The following is a 20,108-nucleotide window of genomic DNA, read 5'->3' as shown; positions in this document are numbered from 1 at the left end:
CTCGACAACCACGGGTCCGATATACTTGAAACTTGCCAGGTATATTGCTGGGGACCCGAGGATGTGCCTTTTCAAGGTTTCATATTAATCGGAGAAGTAGTTACCGAGCTATGTCCAAAAAACGATTCAACCAATCAGAGAGCAGCGAGCTATCACTTGTGCCGAACGTGGCGAACACACTCTGCCTCGGACGGCACATTTGAGAGCGTATTCATTTATTTCACGTTGGCAAACTATGTTGCCGCTATGTTGGCATTAAACTATGTTTTAAAACTAATTAAAACTAATTTGCGATTCTTTCGCTTTCCTGCGCGTTTGTGCACGCTATGGCGATTTCTTTACCAAACTCCGCAAGCCGTTCGCTTTGGACCAAACCATTTCATGTAAATAGAGGGGGGGGATTGTCACCGTACTCGCAAGCCGTTCGCTTTGGACCAAACCATTTCATGTAAATAGAGGGGGGGGGGGGGGGGGATTGTCACCGTACTCGCAAGCCGTTCGCTTTGGACCCAAACCATTTCATGTAAATAGAGGGGGGGGATTGTCACCGTACTCGCAAGCCGTTCGCTTTGGACCAAACCATTTCATGTAAATAGAGGGGGGGGATTGTCACCGTACTCGCAAGCCGTTTGCTTTGGCTTTGCGAATGGACCAAACCATTTCATGTAAATAGAGGGGGGGGGGGGATATAATTTTAGATATATATATAGTACGGGCATGCCCTAGTATATAGAAATACAGTTACGTGAAAAAGTAAGTACACCCCATGTAAAGTTTTGACTTTTTCAACATATTTCAACATACAGCTATTTGATCTGCATTTCAACAATATTGATAGATAAAGGTGATATAATACAACAAATATCATGAAACATTTACATTTTGTAGTCCACTGTATAATTTAAATAAACATAAATGCAAATTTCGCAAATGGAAAAAGTAAGTACACCCTTGGCTCTAATACGTGGTATTGCCCCCTTTGGCAGAAACAACCTCAAGTATGCGTTTCTTATAACTGTCTACCAGCCTCTGACATCGACTGGGAGAAATTTTTGCCCACTCCTCCATGCAGAATTCTTTCAGCTGTGAGATGTTTGAGGGGTTTCTTGCATGCACAGCTCGTTTCAAATCCCCCCACAACATCTCGATGGGATTTTGATCCGGGCTTTGACTTGGCCATTCCGGAACCCTCCATTTCTTTCTTTTCAGCCATTCTCTGGTGGATTTACTGGTATGTTTAGGGTCGTTGTCATGTTGCAAGGTCCACCTTCGGTTGAGCTTCAATTCCGACAGATGGCCTCACATTATCCTCAAGCACCCTCTGGTACAATGAAGAATTAATAGTGGATTCTATGATGGTGAGCTGCCCAGGCCCTGATGCAGCAAAGCTGCCCCAAACTACAATATTTCCACCACCATGCTTTACAGTTGGTATCAGGTTCTTGTGGTCAAATGCTGTCTTTGGTTTTCGCCAAACATGTCCTCTGGTACTGTGGCCAAATAGCTCTACCTTCGACTCATCTGTCCAGAGCACATTGTTCCAGAAGTGCTGATCTTTGCCAAGGTGTTCATTGGCAAACTTTAGTCTTGCCCTGATGTTCTTTCTGGACAGCAAAGGTTTCCTCCTGGCACACCTCCCAGGTAGATCAAATTTGTGCATCCTCTTTCTTATGGTAGACTCGTGCACTTTGACATCAACAGTGGCAAGAGCTACCTGTAGGTCCCGTGATGACATTCTGGGGTTCTTAGAGACTTCTTTCAGCATCTTGCGGTCTGCTCTCGGGCTGAACTTGCTGGGGCGGCCTGGCCTGAACAAGTTTGCAGTTGTTTGGAATCTTCTCCACTTGTAGATGATCTTCCGGACAGTCGAATGATTGATTTCAAATTGTTTGGAGATCTTTTAAAATCCCTTCCCAGACTCGTAGGCATCTATAACCTTCTTTCTGAAGGCCTCTGATAGCTCTTTTGATCTAGGCATGGAGACGCCGCACACTTCAACAACAAAGAGCAAACCAAACTAAATGTCTGAGGTTTAAATAAGACAGGTTCCTCCAAGATCCTCTCTAACGATGTTCTAATCATTTGCACCTGAGCTGGTGTACCTGATTCTAATTTTAGGTATTTGAAGTAATGATAAATGTAGGGGTGTACTTACTTTTTCCACATGCGAAATTTGCATTTTTGTTTATTTAAATTATACAATGGACTACAAAATGTAAATGTTTCATGATATTTGTTATATTATATCACCTTTATCTGTCAATATTGTTGAAATGAAGATCAATAGCTGTATGTTGAAATATGTTGAAAAAGTCAAAACCTTACATTGGGTGTTCTTGCTTTTTCACGTAACTGTATATACAGTGCATATCAAAAAAAAAAGGTAATCCGAATTCAAGGGGATAACATGCAAAGGTTATTTATTTTGACAATTTACATGCGGTTTACAAATTAAGAGGAGATCCTCAGCTTTCCATTGATAACTTCCATGCATCATTGCTGTCACACATGACCGAGTACATGTTCATTGAAAATGACAAGTTCAAATTGCATTTTTACAAGTTTGGCCAATCGATGCAAGTCAGGATAATTGGTGCAAAATGAACGTCAGATGTGAACTTTTCTCAAGAATGATTGGCCTTTATGCACCCACACCTTCAACATGTCCACCTCCCCTTTCAACACAAAGCTCACAGCCGCGGAGAATGCCCTGAACTGCTCGTCTCACCATTGCCGGGTCTTTGCGCAAAGCATCCACTTCATGTCGAATACGGCCCTGCAATTCGTCAAGATCACGGGGAGGAGTTACGAACACCTTGTTCTTTAAATCTCCCCAAAGGAAATAATCACATGGTGTGAGGTCAGGTGATCTTGGCGACCATTCCACTGCATGGTTGAGGGTGATGACTCGGTCTCCAAAGAGTTCCTTCAGTCGATCTCGGACAGCGATAAGACGATGTGCTCGGGCGCCGTCTTGGGCCCACCAGAGATATCTGAAGACACCACGAACCTGTCGCTCAAAGTTCTCCTTGAGCTGCGGTAAAACTTCATCATTGATCATCTGCAGATACCTGTTACCATTGACATTCCTTTGAAAGAAAAATGGGCCGATCACCTGACCACTTCCACAAAGTCCCAACCAAACAGTCCACTTTTGTCGATTCATGCTTGTGTCAAAATTAAATTCCGGGGGTTGTCCTGTCGGTGCATATTCAAGAACATTATCTATATTGACCTTGCCGTCCATGGCGAAAGCAGCTTCGTCGCCGATAACGAGATACCGCAGGAAATTGACATCTGCTTCGCAATGTGCTATCAACCTTCTGGCAAGCACCAGCCTCCTGGCAAAATCCCCTGGCGTAAGTTGATGCCGGATGTGAATCCGATATGGATGTTGGTGGAGGTCCAGCCTTGTGATTCAGTTGAATGTTGCCGAAGGCAATCCCGTCCCATTTTGTCTTGCGCTGGTATCCCAAGGATTCTCCAAAACTTGCTGCCTTACTGCTGCAATGTTCATTTCTGATCGCCCAGTGCGCCTCCTCCCAGAATTCTCCTTGTTGCGGTTGAGGCTAGTGCCATGCTCTTGGTATTTCCTAACATTCGCCCAGATGGTTTTGGCTGCTGGAGGCTCCCGTTCTGGGAAACGTTCCCTGAATGCATCACGGGTTTGCTGCAAACTTCCAGTTTGGTGAAAGGTTGTAACCACGAAGGTCCGCTGTTCAGTCGTAATTTGAACCATCTTTTCAATGACTCGGACTGTCTCTAAACCCACACACTTGCCCATCTTAAATGGGCCCATCTTAAATACCCATCTTAAACAAAGGATGACACAACCGATGATTACCAGACCAGCTTAACAATTTTTACATTATCAACTTGGCAGTCGACAAGTAATGCGTCCATTTAAAACTGTCTTGCACCGATTAGCCAAACTTGTAAAAATGCGATTTAAACTTGTCATTTTCAATGAACATGTACTCGGTTATGTGTGACAGCAATGATGCATGAAAGGCATCAATGGAAAGCTGAGGATCTCCTCATAATTGGTAAAACACATGTAAATTGTCAAACTAAATAACCTTTGCATATTAACCCCTTGAATTCGGATTACCTTTTTTTTGATACGCACTGTATATATATATATACATATATATATATATATATATATATATATATATATATATATATATACTGAACAGCAATAGAAACGTCACTTCATAAAAATAATTGCTGAACATTTCCCATAGAAATATCAATGCATTTCGTTTAGATATCTCGTTATTTACATTAGTCTGTATCTAAATTTAATCCTAACAACCGACAGTGGTGCACACGTGGATAAAAACAGGTCACCAAAAGGCAGGCAAAAAAACGACCATGGTACAAAGTCGTGCATGATTCCCATGGAAATCAAAATGCACGTGCATCTCCTTGTGACTTTCCCTATAAAAGGCACCCCAAAACGTGTGTTCATCATTCGTGTTTCGATGCCAGCGCCATGCCCAGACTTACGAGGATTCAGAGAGACCAGGCTATTGGAAGATTGCATGCTGGACAGACTGCACGAATGGTTGCCAATGCTTTCCATGTCAACGTGAGAACATGTCAACATCAACGTGAGAATACCTTTATCCGTCCCTCCGCGGAACAGGGAGACAAGTACCGCTCGAACCCCAGTTTTAGGTGTTCTTGTTGCCGAGCGGTTTTAGCAACACGACGTTCGAGCCATTAACAAAGACTAAACCCGATTCTGAGCGTTGGCCAAATCGTGCCACAGGTGTTCAATGATGGAAAGGACAAGGCCGATCAGACGAGGAAGAAGAAGAAGGCAGCGGTAGGAAATAACAGGATTTATTATTATTTACACAAGACTAAAGGAAAAAAAGATGAGAAATGTAATTTACAGGGATTTGGAAGGAGCAGAAGGACACAGAGCAATTTCTAGCTTATCTATACAGGCTTAACTTATTCCCAGGGACAAGACACACAAAACAAACTCACGTACACAAATGGGGAATTGCAGATTGGATTGGCTGGAGGGAGAAGAAGGTGGGACCACAGGGCTGGAAGGTTTGGCAGGGCGGCATAGCAAGCAGGTCCGCTCCGGGCTGGAAGCGAGCAAGGCGGCGGCAGGCACACGTATCTCGTTCCATGCGGCAGGCACACGTATTTCGTTTCACGCGGCAGGGTTGGTTCTTGCCTCGACACGCTTCGGGCTCCCTTGGTCATCTGCCACGAAAAGGCTTGCGCTCACGCTTATATTGCGCGTCGTGCGATCATGCCGCCAACTCCGATGACATGCCTACCAGTTGGCTCACCTCGGCGCTGGTTGGTCGGCAAGGGCTTTCTGGCTCCACCTTTGATGACGAGGTGGTGCCACGCCCGTGATCCGGCGGCTCCTGCCCCTTCCTTGGCCTCGAGTGCGATGGAGTCTTGGGGTGAAGAAAACCGCCCAATGCAACGGCGACGAACGCCGCAGAAAACAGCCCAATGCAACGGCGACGAACGCCAACGAAAACAGCCCAATGTTACTGGCATTTTGAAGAGATGAAAGGGACCTATCTTATTCGATTCGGTGCAATGCAGTGTCAACTAATGGGCAACAGAGCCTTAAACTGGAACACATAATAAAGAAATAACTATAGAGAGGTTCGATGGTGGCCTACGTGCTTGTACATGGACTAACTAAGGGGACGACCTTTGACCTTTACAATTAATGGAGGTATTAACAAGGAATCATTACTAGAGGGTCATATTTACAATGAATTACACACTCAGTGCACGGTTTCCCAAATCCGTTACAATATATACATCTATATATATATATATATATATATATATATATATATATATATATATATATATATATATATATATATATATATAGATATATATATATATATATACAGTGGAACCTTGACTTACGAGTGCACCAACTTACGAGTTTTCCGAGATACGAGCCGTCGCTCGGGCGGTTTATTGCTTTGAGATGCGAGCCGAGATCTGAGTTACGAGCTTACGCTACCCGCCACCAGGTGGGTTCCGGTCACGTGGTTATCTTGCCATGCAAGTATCTCTGCCGTATATCGCTGCTGCTTTGTTTTCGCATTTTGGTTATTTTGGAAAATTTCTTAGTTTTAACCATGGGTCCTAAGAAATTGAGTGCCAAGGGAAGAGAGGATGATGTGCTTGGATATAAAACACGCAATCGTCGAAAAACATGAGCGAGGTGTGCGTGTTGTCGACTTGGTGAGGCGGATGTGAAGGCAGCTGAAGATTTTATTATAACTGAGAAGAAGAAGAGGATGATGTGCTTGGATATAAAACACGCAATCGTCGAAAAACATGAGCGAGGTGTGCGTGTTGTCGACTTGGTGAGGCGGATGTGAAGGCAGCTGAAGATTTTATTATAACTTTTGCCGAACTGATAGAAGCCGAACGATACATCCCCCAGCAAATCTTCAACTGTGACGAGACAGGGCTCTTCTGGAAAAAGATGCCGAGGAGGACGTATATAACGGCAGAGGAGAAGAGCATGCCAGGCCACAACTTGTTCAGAGTGCCGGCGATAGCTCGCCTTCTCTTTGTGGAAAACACGGTGAGATCCTTAACATCCAACAACTAATGGAACGCAAACGGGGCGCCCAGTTTAGCGGTACACACATTGATGAATCACCCTGCCTGTGATTCACCCATGACAGGATATAGCTGGGTCGGGATTCAAACCCAGGCTGGACAGTTTAGAGTCAAGTGTGCGTACCTCCAGTCCAGGCCATCCTGCCAACTTGTATGCTGCATACAGGTGAAATATAAAGCGCGAGATATTTTTATATATACTGTATATTTAAAAAAACAATTGGTGTGGTTTTTGGCGGGCTGGAACGGATTAATAGCATTTCAATGCATTTTAATGGGGAAATTTAATTTGAGAAACGAGCAAATTGAGTTACGAGCTCGGTCACAGAACGAATTAAACTCGTAAGTCAAGGTTCCACTGTATATAGATATATATATATATATATATATATATATATATACACAGTCACGTGAAAAAGTAAGTACACCCCATGTAACGTTTTGACTTTTCAATATATTTCAACATACAGCTATTTTATCTTCATTTGAACAACTAGGGCATGCCCGTACTATATATATATCTAAAATTATATCCCCCCCCTCTATTTACATGAAATGGTTTGGTCCATGAAATGTTTTGGTCCATTCGCAACGCCAAAGCGAACGGCGAACGCTTTACATGAAATGGTTTGGTCCATGAAATGTTTTGGTCCATTCGCAACGCCAAAGCGAACGGCGAACGGCTTGCGAGTACAGTGACAATCCCCCCCCCCCCCCCTCTATTTACATGAAATGGTTTTAATTAGTTTTAAAACATAGTTTAACGCCAACATATGGCATGCCCGTACCCGTACTATCCGTAATGGCGCATGCTCTCACAGGAGCTCCGGAAGGTCGCATATCGCAGGAAAGCGAAAGAATCGCAAATTAGTTTTAATTAGTTTTAAAACATAGTTTAACGCCAACATAGCGCCAACGTAGTTTGCCGACGGGAAATAAATGAATACGCTCTCAAATGTGCCATCCGAGGCAGAGTCTGTTCGCCACGTTCGGCACACGTGATAGCTCGCTGCTCTCTGATTGGTTGAATCGTTTTTTGGACATAGCTCGGTAACTACTTCTGCGATTAATTTAAAACCTTGAAAAGGCACATCCTCGGGTCCCCAGCAATATACCTGGCAAGTTTCAAGTATATCGGACCCGTGGTTGTTGAGAAACAGCGGTCACAGACAAACAAACACACACACACACAGACACACACACACACACACACACACACAGAGATTAGTGGAATTATAGATAGATATTGATAGATAAAAAAAAAAAACCCACCGTTTAGAGGCCATTTTTCCCCGCAAAGCGGGGGTTGGCCTTTTCGGGGACCGTGGTAGTTGTTGTTTTTTGGTCCCCTTTTTGAAGCAATGTTTTACGGCCGGATGCCCTTCCTGACGCCAACCCTTTATGCCGCCTTCAACGACAAGCAGGGAATTACCAGTGAACTGGTACTCAATTGATATTGATAGATAAAGGTGATATAATATAACAAATATCATGAAACATTTACATTTTGTAGACTATTGTATAATTTAAATAAACATAAATGCAAATTTCGCATGTGGAAAAAGTAAGTACACCCCTACATTTATCACGACTTCAAATACCTAAAAATTAGAATCAGGTGCACCAGCTCAGGTGCAAATGATTAGAACATTGTTAGAGAGGATCTTGGAGGAACCTGTCTTACTTAAACCTCAGACATATAGGTTGGTTTGCTCTTTGTTGTTGAAGTGTGTGGCGTCACCATGTCTAGATCAAAAGAGCACTCTGAGGCCTTCAGAAAGAAGGTTATGGATGCCTACGAGTCTGGGAAGGGATTTAGAAAGATCTCCAAACAATTTGAAATCAATCATTCGACTGTCTGGAAGATCATCTACAAGTGGAGAAGATTCCAAACAACTGCCAACTTGTTCAGGCCAGGCCGCCCCAGCAAGTTCAGCCCGAGAGCAGACCGCAAGATGCTGAAAGAAGTCTCTAAGAACCCCCAATGTCATCATGGGACCTACAGGTAGCTCTTGCCACTGTTGATGTCAAAGTGCACGAGTCTACCATGAGAAAGAGGCTGCACAAATTTGATCTACATGGGAGGTGTGCCAGGAGGAAACCTTTGCTGTCCAGAAAGAACATCAGGGCAAGACTAAAGTTTGCCAATGAACACCAAGGCAAAGACCAGCACTTCTGGAACAATGTGCTCTGAACATATGAGTCAAAGGAAGAGCTATTTAGCCACAGTACCAGAAGACATGTTGGGCGAAAACCAAAGACAGCATTTGACCACAAGAACCTGATACCAACTGTAAAGCATGGTGGTGGAAATATTATGGTTTGGGGCAGCTTTGCTGCATTAGGGTCTGGGCAGCTCACCATCATAGAATCCACTATGAATTCTTCATTGTACCAGAGGGTGCTTGAGGATAATGTGAGGCCATCTGTCGGAAAGTTTTAGCTCAACCAAAGGTTGACATTGCAACATGACAATAACCCTAAACATGTCAGTAAATCCACCAAGGAATGGCTGAAAAGAAAGAAATGGAGGGTTCTGGAATGGCCAAGTCAAAGCCCGGATCTAAATCCCATCGAGATGTTGTGGAGGGGTTTGAAACGAGCTGTGCATGCAAGAAACCCCTCAAACATCGCACAGCTGAAAGAATTCTGCATGGAGGAGTGGCAAAAATTTCTCCCAGTCGATGTCAGAGACTGGAAGACAGTTATAAGGAACGCCTACTTGAGGTTGTTTCTGCCAAAGGGGGCAATACCACCTATTAGAGCCAAGGGTGTACTTACTTTTTCCACATGCAAAATTTGCATTTATGTTTATTTAAATTATACAATGGACTACAAAATATAAATATTTCATGATATTTGTTATATTATATCACCTTTATCTATAAATATTGTTGAAATGGAGATCAAATAGCTGTATGTTGAAATATGTTGAAAAAGTCAAAACTTTACATGGGGTGTACTTACTTTTTCACGTGAGTGTATATATATATCTATATATATACACAAATAATTAAGTTAAGCACCCCTACACAAAGAATTAAGTTAAGCACCCCCTAATCCTGTCCTGAACCTGAACCCCCTCGAGCACGTTTGGGACATGTTGGGACGACAAATTGCGAAGATGGTCCCTCCAATAGCCAATCTGGATGAATTGGAACGTGCATTACATCGGGAATGGAACAACCTGCCACAGCAACGCATACGACGGCTTACAGGGTCTATGAGACGTAGGGTTGAGTCAGTGATCCGATCACGTGGGTCCTACACACGTTATTGACGCAAAGATCGCTAGAGGTCTTCTCAGAACAATGACTGTACGTTAGAAAACATAAACGTCATCCACACTGTCCGTGATGGACCTATAGCTCCATACTTAAATTGAGGTGAAAATATGCCTAAAATTCCCAAAAAATTTCACCTTAAATTATTCAGAATAAAATATTGAAAACGGCATGATTGTTATGTTTTTATGTGACCATAATATCACTTCTCCAGAAAATATAGCAATATCATGGGTATATTACACTGTTTTGACGACAATAAACTTGTAATGTGCGAGGTTGTAAAAAAACGGGGGGGGGGGGTGCTTAACTTAATTCTTTGTGTATATATATATATATATATATATATATATATATATATATATATATATATATATATATATATATATTGTTATGTCTGGTGGGTAGTGATATGTAGAGCAGGTAGAGCTGAATAGGTAATATGCTTCGAGGTGTCACGGTAAGGAAAACTATCTGTAATAAGTTCATGTATAGGCGTTTTGTCGGGTAAGGAGTATACTTGTGAACCTAACAGGAGGTTTGTGTGTTAAGTAGTGTATCGATTAAGAAGTTGAGCCCCGGTGTGTCCTCACCTGGTAAGCCAAACCTTTGTCCCTTTTGGCACTGCAGACCAACATAGACATTCCGACGGATCCTTAGCACAACACTAAATAACGCCCTTCCCCCTGACATGACTTAGGAAGAAACCAGGCCAGGACACCGCCGCATGGCCGCCGCCATTTACACCTCCGACAGGCCTATCCACCTCGAATAGCATGCGCTATGACACCAGGAGCAGGGAGCGGGGGTGGGAGTGACGCAGTGGGCATGCACCTGGGCGAGCCGGCGAGTCGGTGGAGGAGACTGATTGGTTGGCAGTGCGCCAAGGCTGACATCACCGGCCAGCAGATATTAACGAGCGCCAAATGCCATTTTTGGGGAGAGTTGATTTTGAGACGTGGCAGGACTTGGGTGAAGTGAGTGAGTTGCGCAGAGATTCCTGGCAGATTCCTAGTCCTGGCAGTCCCGGTGTGATCTTGAGTCTGAAAGAGTTGTTGGTTCAGAGCAGTTGCGCGGCAGTTGGTTCGCAGTTCACGGCCTGAGTTGACCAGTAGTTGAGTTGCTCTCTTGGTGTTTGGACATCTACGCTCGTGCTCTGGCAGCCTCCAGCGGTGCTCGGTGCTTTGAGGTTTGGAGCGAGGGACCTCGTCGTGTGCGAACGGAGTGGGCGCTGGCTCGGGCCTTCGCGGCGCTTGTGGAGCTTGGAGCGAGGCCTCGTGGGTACATCAGGGCCGAGCGGAGCGGTGTTGGACGGCAGCCAAGAACAGGACGACAAAGACCAGATAAGCCCGAGCTCCGCGGTTACACTTTTCATGACGAGACAATTATTTTCTTTCGTATTCATATTCCCTCGTCTTGTATTTGATATCTGTGTGTGTGGGATCCCAAGTTAGGACTTAGGTTTATCGTCACATTTTCCTGTCCTTGCTTTTATTTGTATAAACCCTTGTATTATTTATATATACTAGGGCGGATAGATATTCCTGAACGCAGTTTTCCATGTGCTTTATTTAATTTGCAGCAGCATTGGAGACGTCCCAAAAACAGGTACGGCTGCAGGGCTCTCGCACCTCCCCTCCATCCCGCACGCTTTGGTGTAGCTTTTTGGTTCTGGAGTCCGCCATTGAGTTTTTGCCTCAGGGGCTAAGGCCTTCGCGATCGGTATCCGTGACAGCCTGATATTAATCAAAGACGGTCGCGCGACAATATGCAACCTCACAACTGGCCTGCCTGGCTCTATCGGCCGATGAAGACGTGATGTAAATGGGAATAGTGTCTACTACAGCAAAGTGACATCTACCCAAGGCAAACAACCCATGGACATGTACTTTGATTCTGATGTACCATATTGTCTTACAGAGCGTCGGTGTGCCGAAGCAGTTTCCTGGCGAGGGTTTTACTGGGTGGTTTGCCATTGCCTTGCCAGCAGTAGTTAGGGCAGAAATTTGGATCTTGTTTGTGGTGTGAGAGCTCGCCTACTCTTCGCGAAGGAAACCATGGGATCTTTAACGTCCACCAACGAATGTCAGCAGAAGGGACACCGGCTTTTTACGTCCATCCGCGGAACGGCATACACATTGAAGACACCCCGCCTGTGAAACACCAGCCCTTGACAGGTTAGCGGCGAGTGTACATACCTTCAAGGTATCCTGCCAGCCATGCCTTAAAATCAAAAGACATTATATAATTAACAAACTTTCATACAACAAGGAAAGCAGCATAAATTGGACAAATTGAAGAAAATCAAAGTGTTTTATCACATGGACATCTTAATAGTGGTAGAGATCAAGGACAATGCTGCTCATTTGCAAACAGGCTACACCTTGTATGATTATGGTGTACCATGTGCACTGAAGGAGGCACACCTGTCCAGTTTAGCAGTCATAGATATCTTCAGCGCTTTCTCGTCCTGCAGAGAGCTGCTGAGATATTGCTGTTGTACTTTTCCTTCTTCAAATTCCTGCAGGAGCTTAGCATTGCCTGTCCGCATGTGCTCGAGCTCTCGTTCTTGCTGTGCCTGCAGCTGGGCCGAGTTGCTTGCCCAGAGCTCCTCCAATGTTTCATGGGAAGCTGCCTGACACTGAAGCATAATAAAATGAAAGCCGACGTGACTGGAATCATAATTGTCCTGGTTACTACAAATGTCACCGAAGAGGCACAGAAACTGTCAGATTTACTCCAATAATTGACCACCCTGAGGTGCAACTGCTGCTGGGAGGGGGAAGCGGAGGGTGAAATCCGAGCGTGTGCTTGCAAGTGCAAAAACGTGGAGATTAAGGGAATTCTGGAATACTGCATACGACCAGCTTGTCAAATGCAAAATTGAGGAAATTCAAAGGATACATACAACATTTACTCAAATATGCATTGCTTGACTAACAAGGCAACGCTTTTCAACAGGTGGTGCACTCATTACCTGAAGGAAAGCGTTCACTTCTTGAAATTTGCACTGCAACTCCAGCTTTGCTTGCTTTTCAATTTCCTCCTTGATCCGTTGGATCTCCTCAGGCTTCAGCCGTTGCTTCATCTCCCTCTGCGCAGCCGCAAGCTGTTTGCGCACTTCCTTGTTGCTCTTTTCCAACTCCCTGTTCTCTCGTTGCAACCGGCGCAGTGTTCCCATTTCTTGCTCCAGCGTATGGTTGGTTCTCTCGAGTGCACGAGACCTGTCGAGCTCCATTTGGAGTTGACTTGTCAGTCTTTCGACCTACAGGAGTGAGTGATAAATCTATATGCTGCAAATGCAAAAATCACAATAAACTCTTCAACACATGGTGTGAGGCCCAAACTAGTGGGCCGACTGGCTCAGCGTAAAATAGAGATGCTGCACGACGAAACAACCTCGCAATGTTTTTCCTGTTTTCACAACTCGAGCACTGTGCAACTCACATTTAAAATTGATGTTCCGCGTGCATCTCCACAGTAGATATTGGGTCTTCGGTCGGCTTCTTTACATGACGCACGGAGTCTAACGATAACATGAGGATACGTCCATTAGGATGAGGACACGCAAAAACCACGTTGATCACGTGATTAAAACACTCGACATACTCGTCGTTATCCTTTTGGAGTTCCACGTTTTTCTTCTTCTCCTGCTCGTATTTCGCCCGGTCGACCCTCCGCAATTCGGACATTTTCTTCGCTTTCTTTCTCTCGGTCAACACCTGCACCAGGCAACGCAGTTGGTGCTTGGGATCAGATGATGTTCTTTTTTTTTCAGAGAGAATTGCAATCTGTTCACTTACACGAAAACCCATTAACATATGAATCATGATCTCGTCTTTTTATGGCCACGTCGTCCAAAAGTTACCAATATTTGTGCTCAGGCACTTGCATCGAATAAGACTAAATTTTTCTACTCGGCAAATTTCACAAATTCGTCCGAATACAAACGTAAGCAATGTAGATGACCAATGCGTTTTGTAACTCACAAATCGCACACTTTCGATCCTTTACTCAAAGTCAATGTCTTCCCACATATCTACCTTCGCATTGAGATTCCTCTTTAGCTGCTGCAGGTCTGAGATGTTGTCCGACAGTGGAGACTCGAACTCGAGCTCGCGTTCTAAAGGCTCTTGGCAGCAATTGTTGTTCTGTGATCGAGCCGTGGCACCTGTGACCTGGATGGAACACAGTTAGTTATACAACTACTGAAGGAGCTCAAAACGACCTTTGTAATGTGTTTACAAACACACGTAACATGTGTGTTCAATCGCAAATAGTAACTAGAACAGCACTCGGTAGCCCACTGATAGGCTGGATCTGGATCCCTTCATGTCACTTACCCAACTCATCCACCAAGTTTTGTCTGAATCCGTCCAGAACTTTTTGAGATATCGTGCTATGTGTCGGTTTTAGGCCGATCACTCAATGGTGAAGAATCACTTTTAAAATTCTCAGATCCAGATCTTCACCAAAACTAATTATTTCGTCCTTGTCACATACACAACCTCTCCACCAAACTCGTCCGAATCCATCTTCAGCTTTTTGAGATATCTTGTTCACAGACGGTCAGACAGACAAACAAATCAGACGGGTGAAAACGTAACCTGCATCCACCTTCCGTGGTGGAGGTGGCGGAGGTAGCGTGGCGGAAGGAGCCAGTTTACCTTGAGTTGTTGGTTCTGCATCCTTTCCTGCTGGAGACTCATTTGAATCTCCTCCAAATTTGCTTTGTCCTGGATCAACAACAAAAAAAAAGAAAGAAACGGTTTCCTTTACATTTAGATTTTCAGTGGGGATGTCATGAACGTACAAAGGTGATAGAACACCCTCGATAGGGCTAAATAAGAATGGACATGAAGAACAAGGAATAACTCGGAATCTGTTCAATCATTAAATATTATCTTTTCTGCACTTGCGCCACACTGCGTCACGTTGCGTCCAACTTGCACTTGCGCCACATCCACCTGGACTTGCAGCACACACATTTCATTTTTAATGTATAATTACAAAGTGTGACGTTAATAAAAACCTGTAAGGCACACTGTAGCCTCATCTGTAAGTCTTGCATTTGCTTGTCAGCTTCATGAAGCTTTTTACCCAAATCACACTTCTCTTGCTCCAATCTGGAATGGATGGGAGCAGACAACAGGCACGCATTACAAAAAAAACATTGCACAACCGCCGTACGATTGCTCAAAATGGTTTATTGTTACCTTCTTAAACATACACAGATCGAGGTGTGTCGGCAAGTTGAATGGAACGAGTTATGAGGACAGCAATAAGTTGTTGTGATAATCTAACGGAAATGGGAACACGGACGTCCTATCAGTCCATTGATGCTGCCGTAGCAACGAGGTGTGCTCATCTCGAGACGGTCAAGGAGTTGGTTCAAGGAGAAGAGATATGCCGTGTGCCACGATAACCAAAATATCATTTGGAAAACTGCTGGAACCCGCCAGGAATTGAAGGAAATAAAAAAGTAGCAACAATGAATTGCGCCATTAAAGGTACAGGTTACAAAACCATTAAAGCATTCCTGAACTGCTGGACAGAATTAACTGACAACTAGGGGTTGTACTCGGGCTACTCCCAACGTGGTTTGGGCGGGGGGGGGGGGGTTTAGGGTGAGGTGGGGTGTAAGAAGTCAAAACTAGGACGGCACTCGGCAGAGCACACATCTCCGTCAGGCTGAATAGTTACGTGTTGTATCCACTGTTAGGCTAAATTTGGATCCAGACCTTCACCAAAATCGAATGAATTCGTCCTCGTCACACACTCAACCTGAATACCAAATTTTTCCCGAACCCATCCACAACGTTTTCAAATAACCTGCTCACAAACAAACCTTCGGTGACGGAGGTAGTAAACTGTGATAATACCCCTCTCCCAGTGGAGGCCACAGGTCCCCAAGGCATTGTTTTGGACGCAGCCTTTTTCCTCATCTATTCGGATGACGTCTCCGGCTTGTGGAAATCCTCTTCCTTTTTGGAGACGACTCCACATTGAGTCGTACAGTACCACATCCCTATGCTAGGTAGACTACATCTGTGTTTCTGCTGATGTGTAACTTATTGGGTTATTTTTGAAAAATGGAACATGTCTATCAATCCTGTGAAATCTCAACCTCACCCTATCGCTCTGGAAGGATTGTCAAATTAACCCACACATTGCCTTGGTCATCCACTGGACGAGATGCAGCCTCTTGGACCTCCAGGCCTCACAATCAGCTATGATCTTTCCTGGACAGACCACAGAGTAAAGTTGGCCTCCAAAGGCAGCCACAGACTGGGCGTCATCCGTCGATCCAAGCCTTTCCTTGGAAAATCAGAGCTCCTCGTATTCTTCAAGGCCTTTGTCCACATCTGTCCCTCCTGGATTGTTTGGAATCCAAAGCTCTCAAAATAGTTGGAATCTCTTGTATTGTGATGAGGCTGAAGCACAAAGCATGTTGCTCTCACATCACAAGCAGGTCGGTGGTTTCCGTTTTCTCCTGTCTATTCTCTGGTGTTGCTCCCTCTGCTATTTCAGTCCTCTGACCCTGCCTAGCTCCTCCAGAATGCATGCGTTCTCCCAGTATCCCCCTCCTGGTTGGGTTTCCAAAATCATGGCTGTCTTTACACCTCAACTCTTTTATTCCTTACTTCTCCAATCTATGGAACCCATATTCCAGAAGCTGTTATGTCTCACTCTTAACTCCAGGACTCAAACAAGCTGCACATTGTCATCCCCAATTGTGACCCATGATATTTATTACCCCCATTAACCTTTCCTAACCCCACCATTTCACTTGCTAGTTTAAGTGTTTGCTCCCTTCTTCCCTCTCTTTTCTTGTCCATTAATTCCCTTGAGGTTTGTCCCACTGCCATTCGACCTGGCTCTTCCATGATCCTCACTCCTGCAAAGAAAAGAAAGAACATTCTGGGGGAATTAACCTGTCTAGAACTCTGGAAGACTCAACTCATACGTAATTCTGGGCGAATTAATCCATCTGATTCTGGGGAAATTAACCTCTCGGAAGGGATGGGTTCTTTGCTGGTGATAACAAAACGCAAACAAAATAACATCCCAGCATGCTTAGGGTCATGTATAAAAAATGAAGACCTGAGAGGAAGTAGTACTTTAGTCTTTTGGGACTTCCGCTTCCGGTCTTGCCAGCGAGGTTTCGTTTATTCGCAGCTGTCCACGCTCTCCATCGAAATCGAAGTTAAGTAATTGTTCCCATTTGTATTTTCGTTATAACTGTATTTATTTTATGGTGTGTGTACGTATAGTGTGTCCCGAGGAAGATTCTCGGTGTACATCTTTCATACCTGTATAGAAAACCATGTTAATTTGTGTCGTGTCTTTTGAGGCCTTGTACAGTGTCCAACCTTGAGGTTTGTTTTTCTCTCAGCGGTCCGTCGTTTGTGCTCCAATAACTTTTGTTCTCTGTTTTTCCCAGTCTTTTCACCCCATAGCCTACTTCCTTGTTTAAAATCTCATCTCAAAAAAACAAAAAAAAAACATTTCCTTCTCTGTTCTTATTCGTTGTTCTCATTCGTTCGTTCGTTCTTCGACCACGTGTTTCTCCCCCATTTCCCCAGATAGTTTTCACTGTTAAACTTTAAAATGTTTCAACTTTCCCCTCAAGTTCTGTATTCTGTCGTATATTATAACACCTTTTTCTTCTTCTTCTTTAAAAGGTTGCTTTCAACTTGCTCACCAAATCTATTCATCCCCAAAAAAATTTCCATCTCTTACAGTGCCTCTTTTCTACATTCCCTAAACTCTCCTGCACTCCATCCTCCCTCCAGCGTCCTTAAACGTATTTTTGACTCAAAGGTCACCAGAAACTCATTTTGCAATAAATGTTAGTTTCCCATTAATCGTACACTTTCTAAAATCCAATCTCACCCCTCCCCTCCAAATCTTCCCCATAACCCCTCCCCTCCAAATCTTCCCCATCACCCCCTCCCCTCCAAATCTTCCCCATCACCCATCCCTTTCAAATCTTCCCCCTTGCCCCTCCCCTCCAAATCCTCCCCATCACCCATCCCTTTCAAATCTCCCCCCTTGCCCCTTCCCTCCTAAACTCCCCCAAAACCCCTCCCCTCCAAATCTCCCCCAGATTCGATCCCTTTCAAATCCCTCCCCTTGTCCCTTCCCTCCTAAACGCCCCGCTCGCCCCTCCCCTTCAAATCCCCCCACCCTCATTTCTTCTCAATTTCCCTCCTCTCACCCCTCCTCCTCAAAGCATCCTCCCCACTTCTTCCCCCTTCCAACTCTCACCTCCATCTCCCCCAACCTTCTGCCTCGCTCGTCCCCCTCCTCAAATAACACCTCACTGTGCCTCACCCAATCACCATCAAACCTTTTGTCCGCCACATCCTTCCATTTCTCCGAGCTATTCTGAAATCTCTGACACACCTTCAACAGCTCTCCCTACCTCTTCCACCTCTTCCACCTCTTACCCCACCTCTCCTCTCCACTGTTCTGTATCCGATGCTCCCCCTTCCTCTTCATTAACGGTATGGACCTCAAACATCCGGGGCCTTCGTTCAAACTTAACTGATCTCTCCATACAGGTTGCTTCTGACAAACCAGACGTGATCTGCTTAACAGAAACTTTCCTCCTTCATGATGTCTCTGATTCCTTAATATCTCTCCCGGGTCACTCCCTCCTCCGGTATGATAGACCTGAGCCTCGTCCTGGAGGTGAGGTTGCTATCTTTAGCAAAAACTCTCTTCCTCACTCGCCCTGCACTGCACTCTCTCCACCTCACCCCCAGGAATACCTCTGGCTACGGCTTCCCCTTCGCTCCCACCTCTTGTTCATATATGTGTTGTACCATCCACCAAACAGTGATGACTCCATTTACATCTCGCTGTCTGATAATATGGACCAACGTTTATCGACTCATCCCAACTCTCTCTTCCTCATATGTGGTGATTTTAATTGTCACCATGCCAGTTGGCTGGGTGTGGGTTCCTCTCTCACCAGCCATGGCTCCTCAGCAAAGGACTTCTGCGACTCACTGGGACTGACACAATCTGTCAATTTCCCGACCCGGATCTCAGTCAACGGAGCATCTTCTCTTCTGGACTTGGTTATGACTAACTTCCCTGAAAATGTCTGCTGCTCTTCTTCTGCTCCAATCGGCTCATCTTGGATCTCGCGAGATCTCGGAGACGGTGGGAGGGATTTTCGAAGCTCCACACGGTCTCCACGTTTTTCGAAGTTAAGTCTGTTCACAATTGTATTTTGTCGAAACTGTATTTATCTTTCGGTGTGTAAAGTTATTGTGTGCAACTTTGGTTGTTTCTCGGTGTTTATCTTTCATAAATTGATCGTCTGTTTGCCGTGTCGTGTCTTGAGGCCTTGTACAGTGTGCACTGTACAACCTTGAGGCTTTGTTTTTCTCTCAGCGGTCTGTCGTTTGTGATCCAATAACTTTCGTTCTCTGTATTCCCAGGCTTTTCACCCATAGCCTACTTCCTTGTGTAAATCTCAACTAAAAAAAAAACAAAAAAACAAAAAAAAAAACATTTCCTTCTCTGTTCTCATTCGTTTATTCATTCTTATTCGTTCGTTCGTTCTTCGACCACGTGTTTCTCCCCCATTTCCCCAGATAGTTTTCACTCATTAACCTTCAATGTTTACACTTTCCCCTCAAGTTATGTATTCCGTCATATTTTATAACACCTTTTTCTTCTTCTTCTTTAAAAGGCTGCTTTCGACTTGCTCACCAAATCAATTCATCCCAAAAAAAATATCCATCTCCTATAGTGCCTTTTTTCTACATTCCCTAAACTCTCCTGCACTCCATCCTCCATCCAGCGTCCTTAAACGTATTTTTAACTCGAAGGTCACAAGAAACTCATTTTGCAATAAATGTTCGTTTCCCATAAATCGTACACTTTCAAAAATCCAATCTCACCCCTCCCCTCCAAATCTTCCCCATAACCCCTCCCCTCCAAATCTTCCCCATCACCCCTCCCCTCCAAATCTTCCCCATCACCCATCCCTTTCAAATCTCCCCCCTTGCCCCCTCCCTCCTAAACTACCCCCTCACCCCTCCCCGCCAAGACGCCCCCTCGCCCCTCCCCTCCTAGACTCCTGCCTCACCCCTCCCCTCCAAATCTCCCCCATATCCCATCCCTTTCAAATCCCTCCCCTTGTCCCTTCCCTCCCAAACTCCCCCCTCA

The 20,108-nt window shown here is 44.7% G+C and overlaps 1 protein-coding gene across 7 annotated transcripts in view; it reads right to left on the bottom strand.

The window, feature by feature from the left end:
• The window catches only part of LOC137424467 (ankyrin repeat domain-containing protein 26), a 53,015-nt gene that overhangs the window by 3,503 nt on the left and 29,404 nt on the right, over positions 1–20,108 (bottom strand). For 6 of the 7 annotated variants that reach the window (XM_078775493.1, XM_078775492.1, XM_078775491.1 and 3 more), the window contains 7 exons: positions 14,953–15,046; positions 14,588–14,656; positions 13,964–14,098; positions 13,530–13,642; positions 13,368–13,446; positions 12,898–13,185; positions 12,347–12,561 (listed from right to left, as the gene is read on the bottom strand). In XM_078775493.1, the coding sequence (XP_078631619.1) occupies positions 12,347–12,561; positions 12,898–13,185; positions 13,368–13,446; positions 13,530–13,642; positions 13,964–14,098; positions 14,588–14,656; positions 14,953–15,046 (993 nt within the window). Of the gene's footprint in view, positions 1–12,346; positions 12,562–12,897; positions 13,214–13,367; positions 13,447–13,529; positions 13,643–13,963; positions 14,099–14,587; positions 14,657–14,952; positions 15,047–20,108 lie in introns of those variants that run through there. The other variant, XR_013623026.1, reaches the window with a different exon arrangement.

The sequence above is a fragment of the Myxine glutinosa genome, chromosome 4 (genome assembly GCF_964187855.1).
Source record: "Myxine glutinosa chromosome 4, kmMyxGlut1.1, whole genome shotgun sequence".
NCBI classification, from domain to species: Eukaryota; Metazoa; Chordata; class Myxini; order Myxiniformes; family Myxinidae; genus Myxine; species Myxine glutinosa.
Note: the sequence above shows the minus strand (reverse complement) of the source record. Positions and strands in the feature narration are given on the sequence as shown.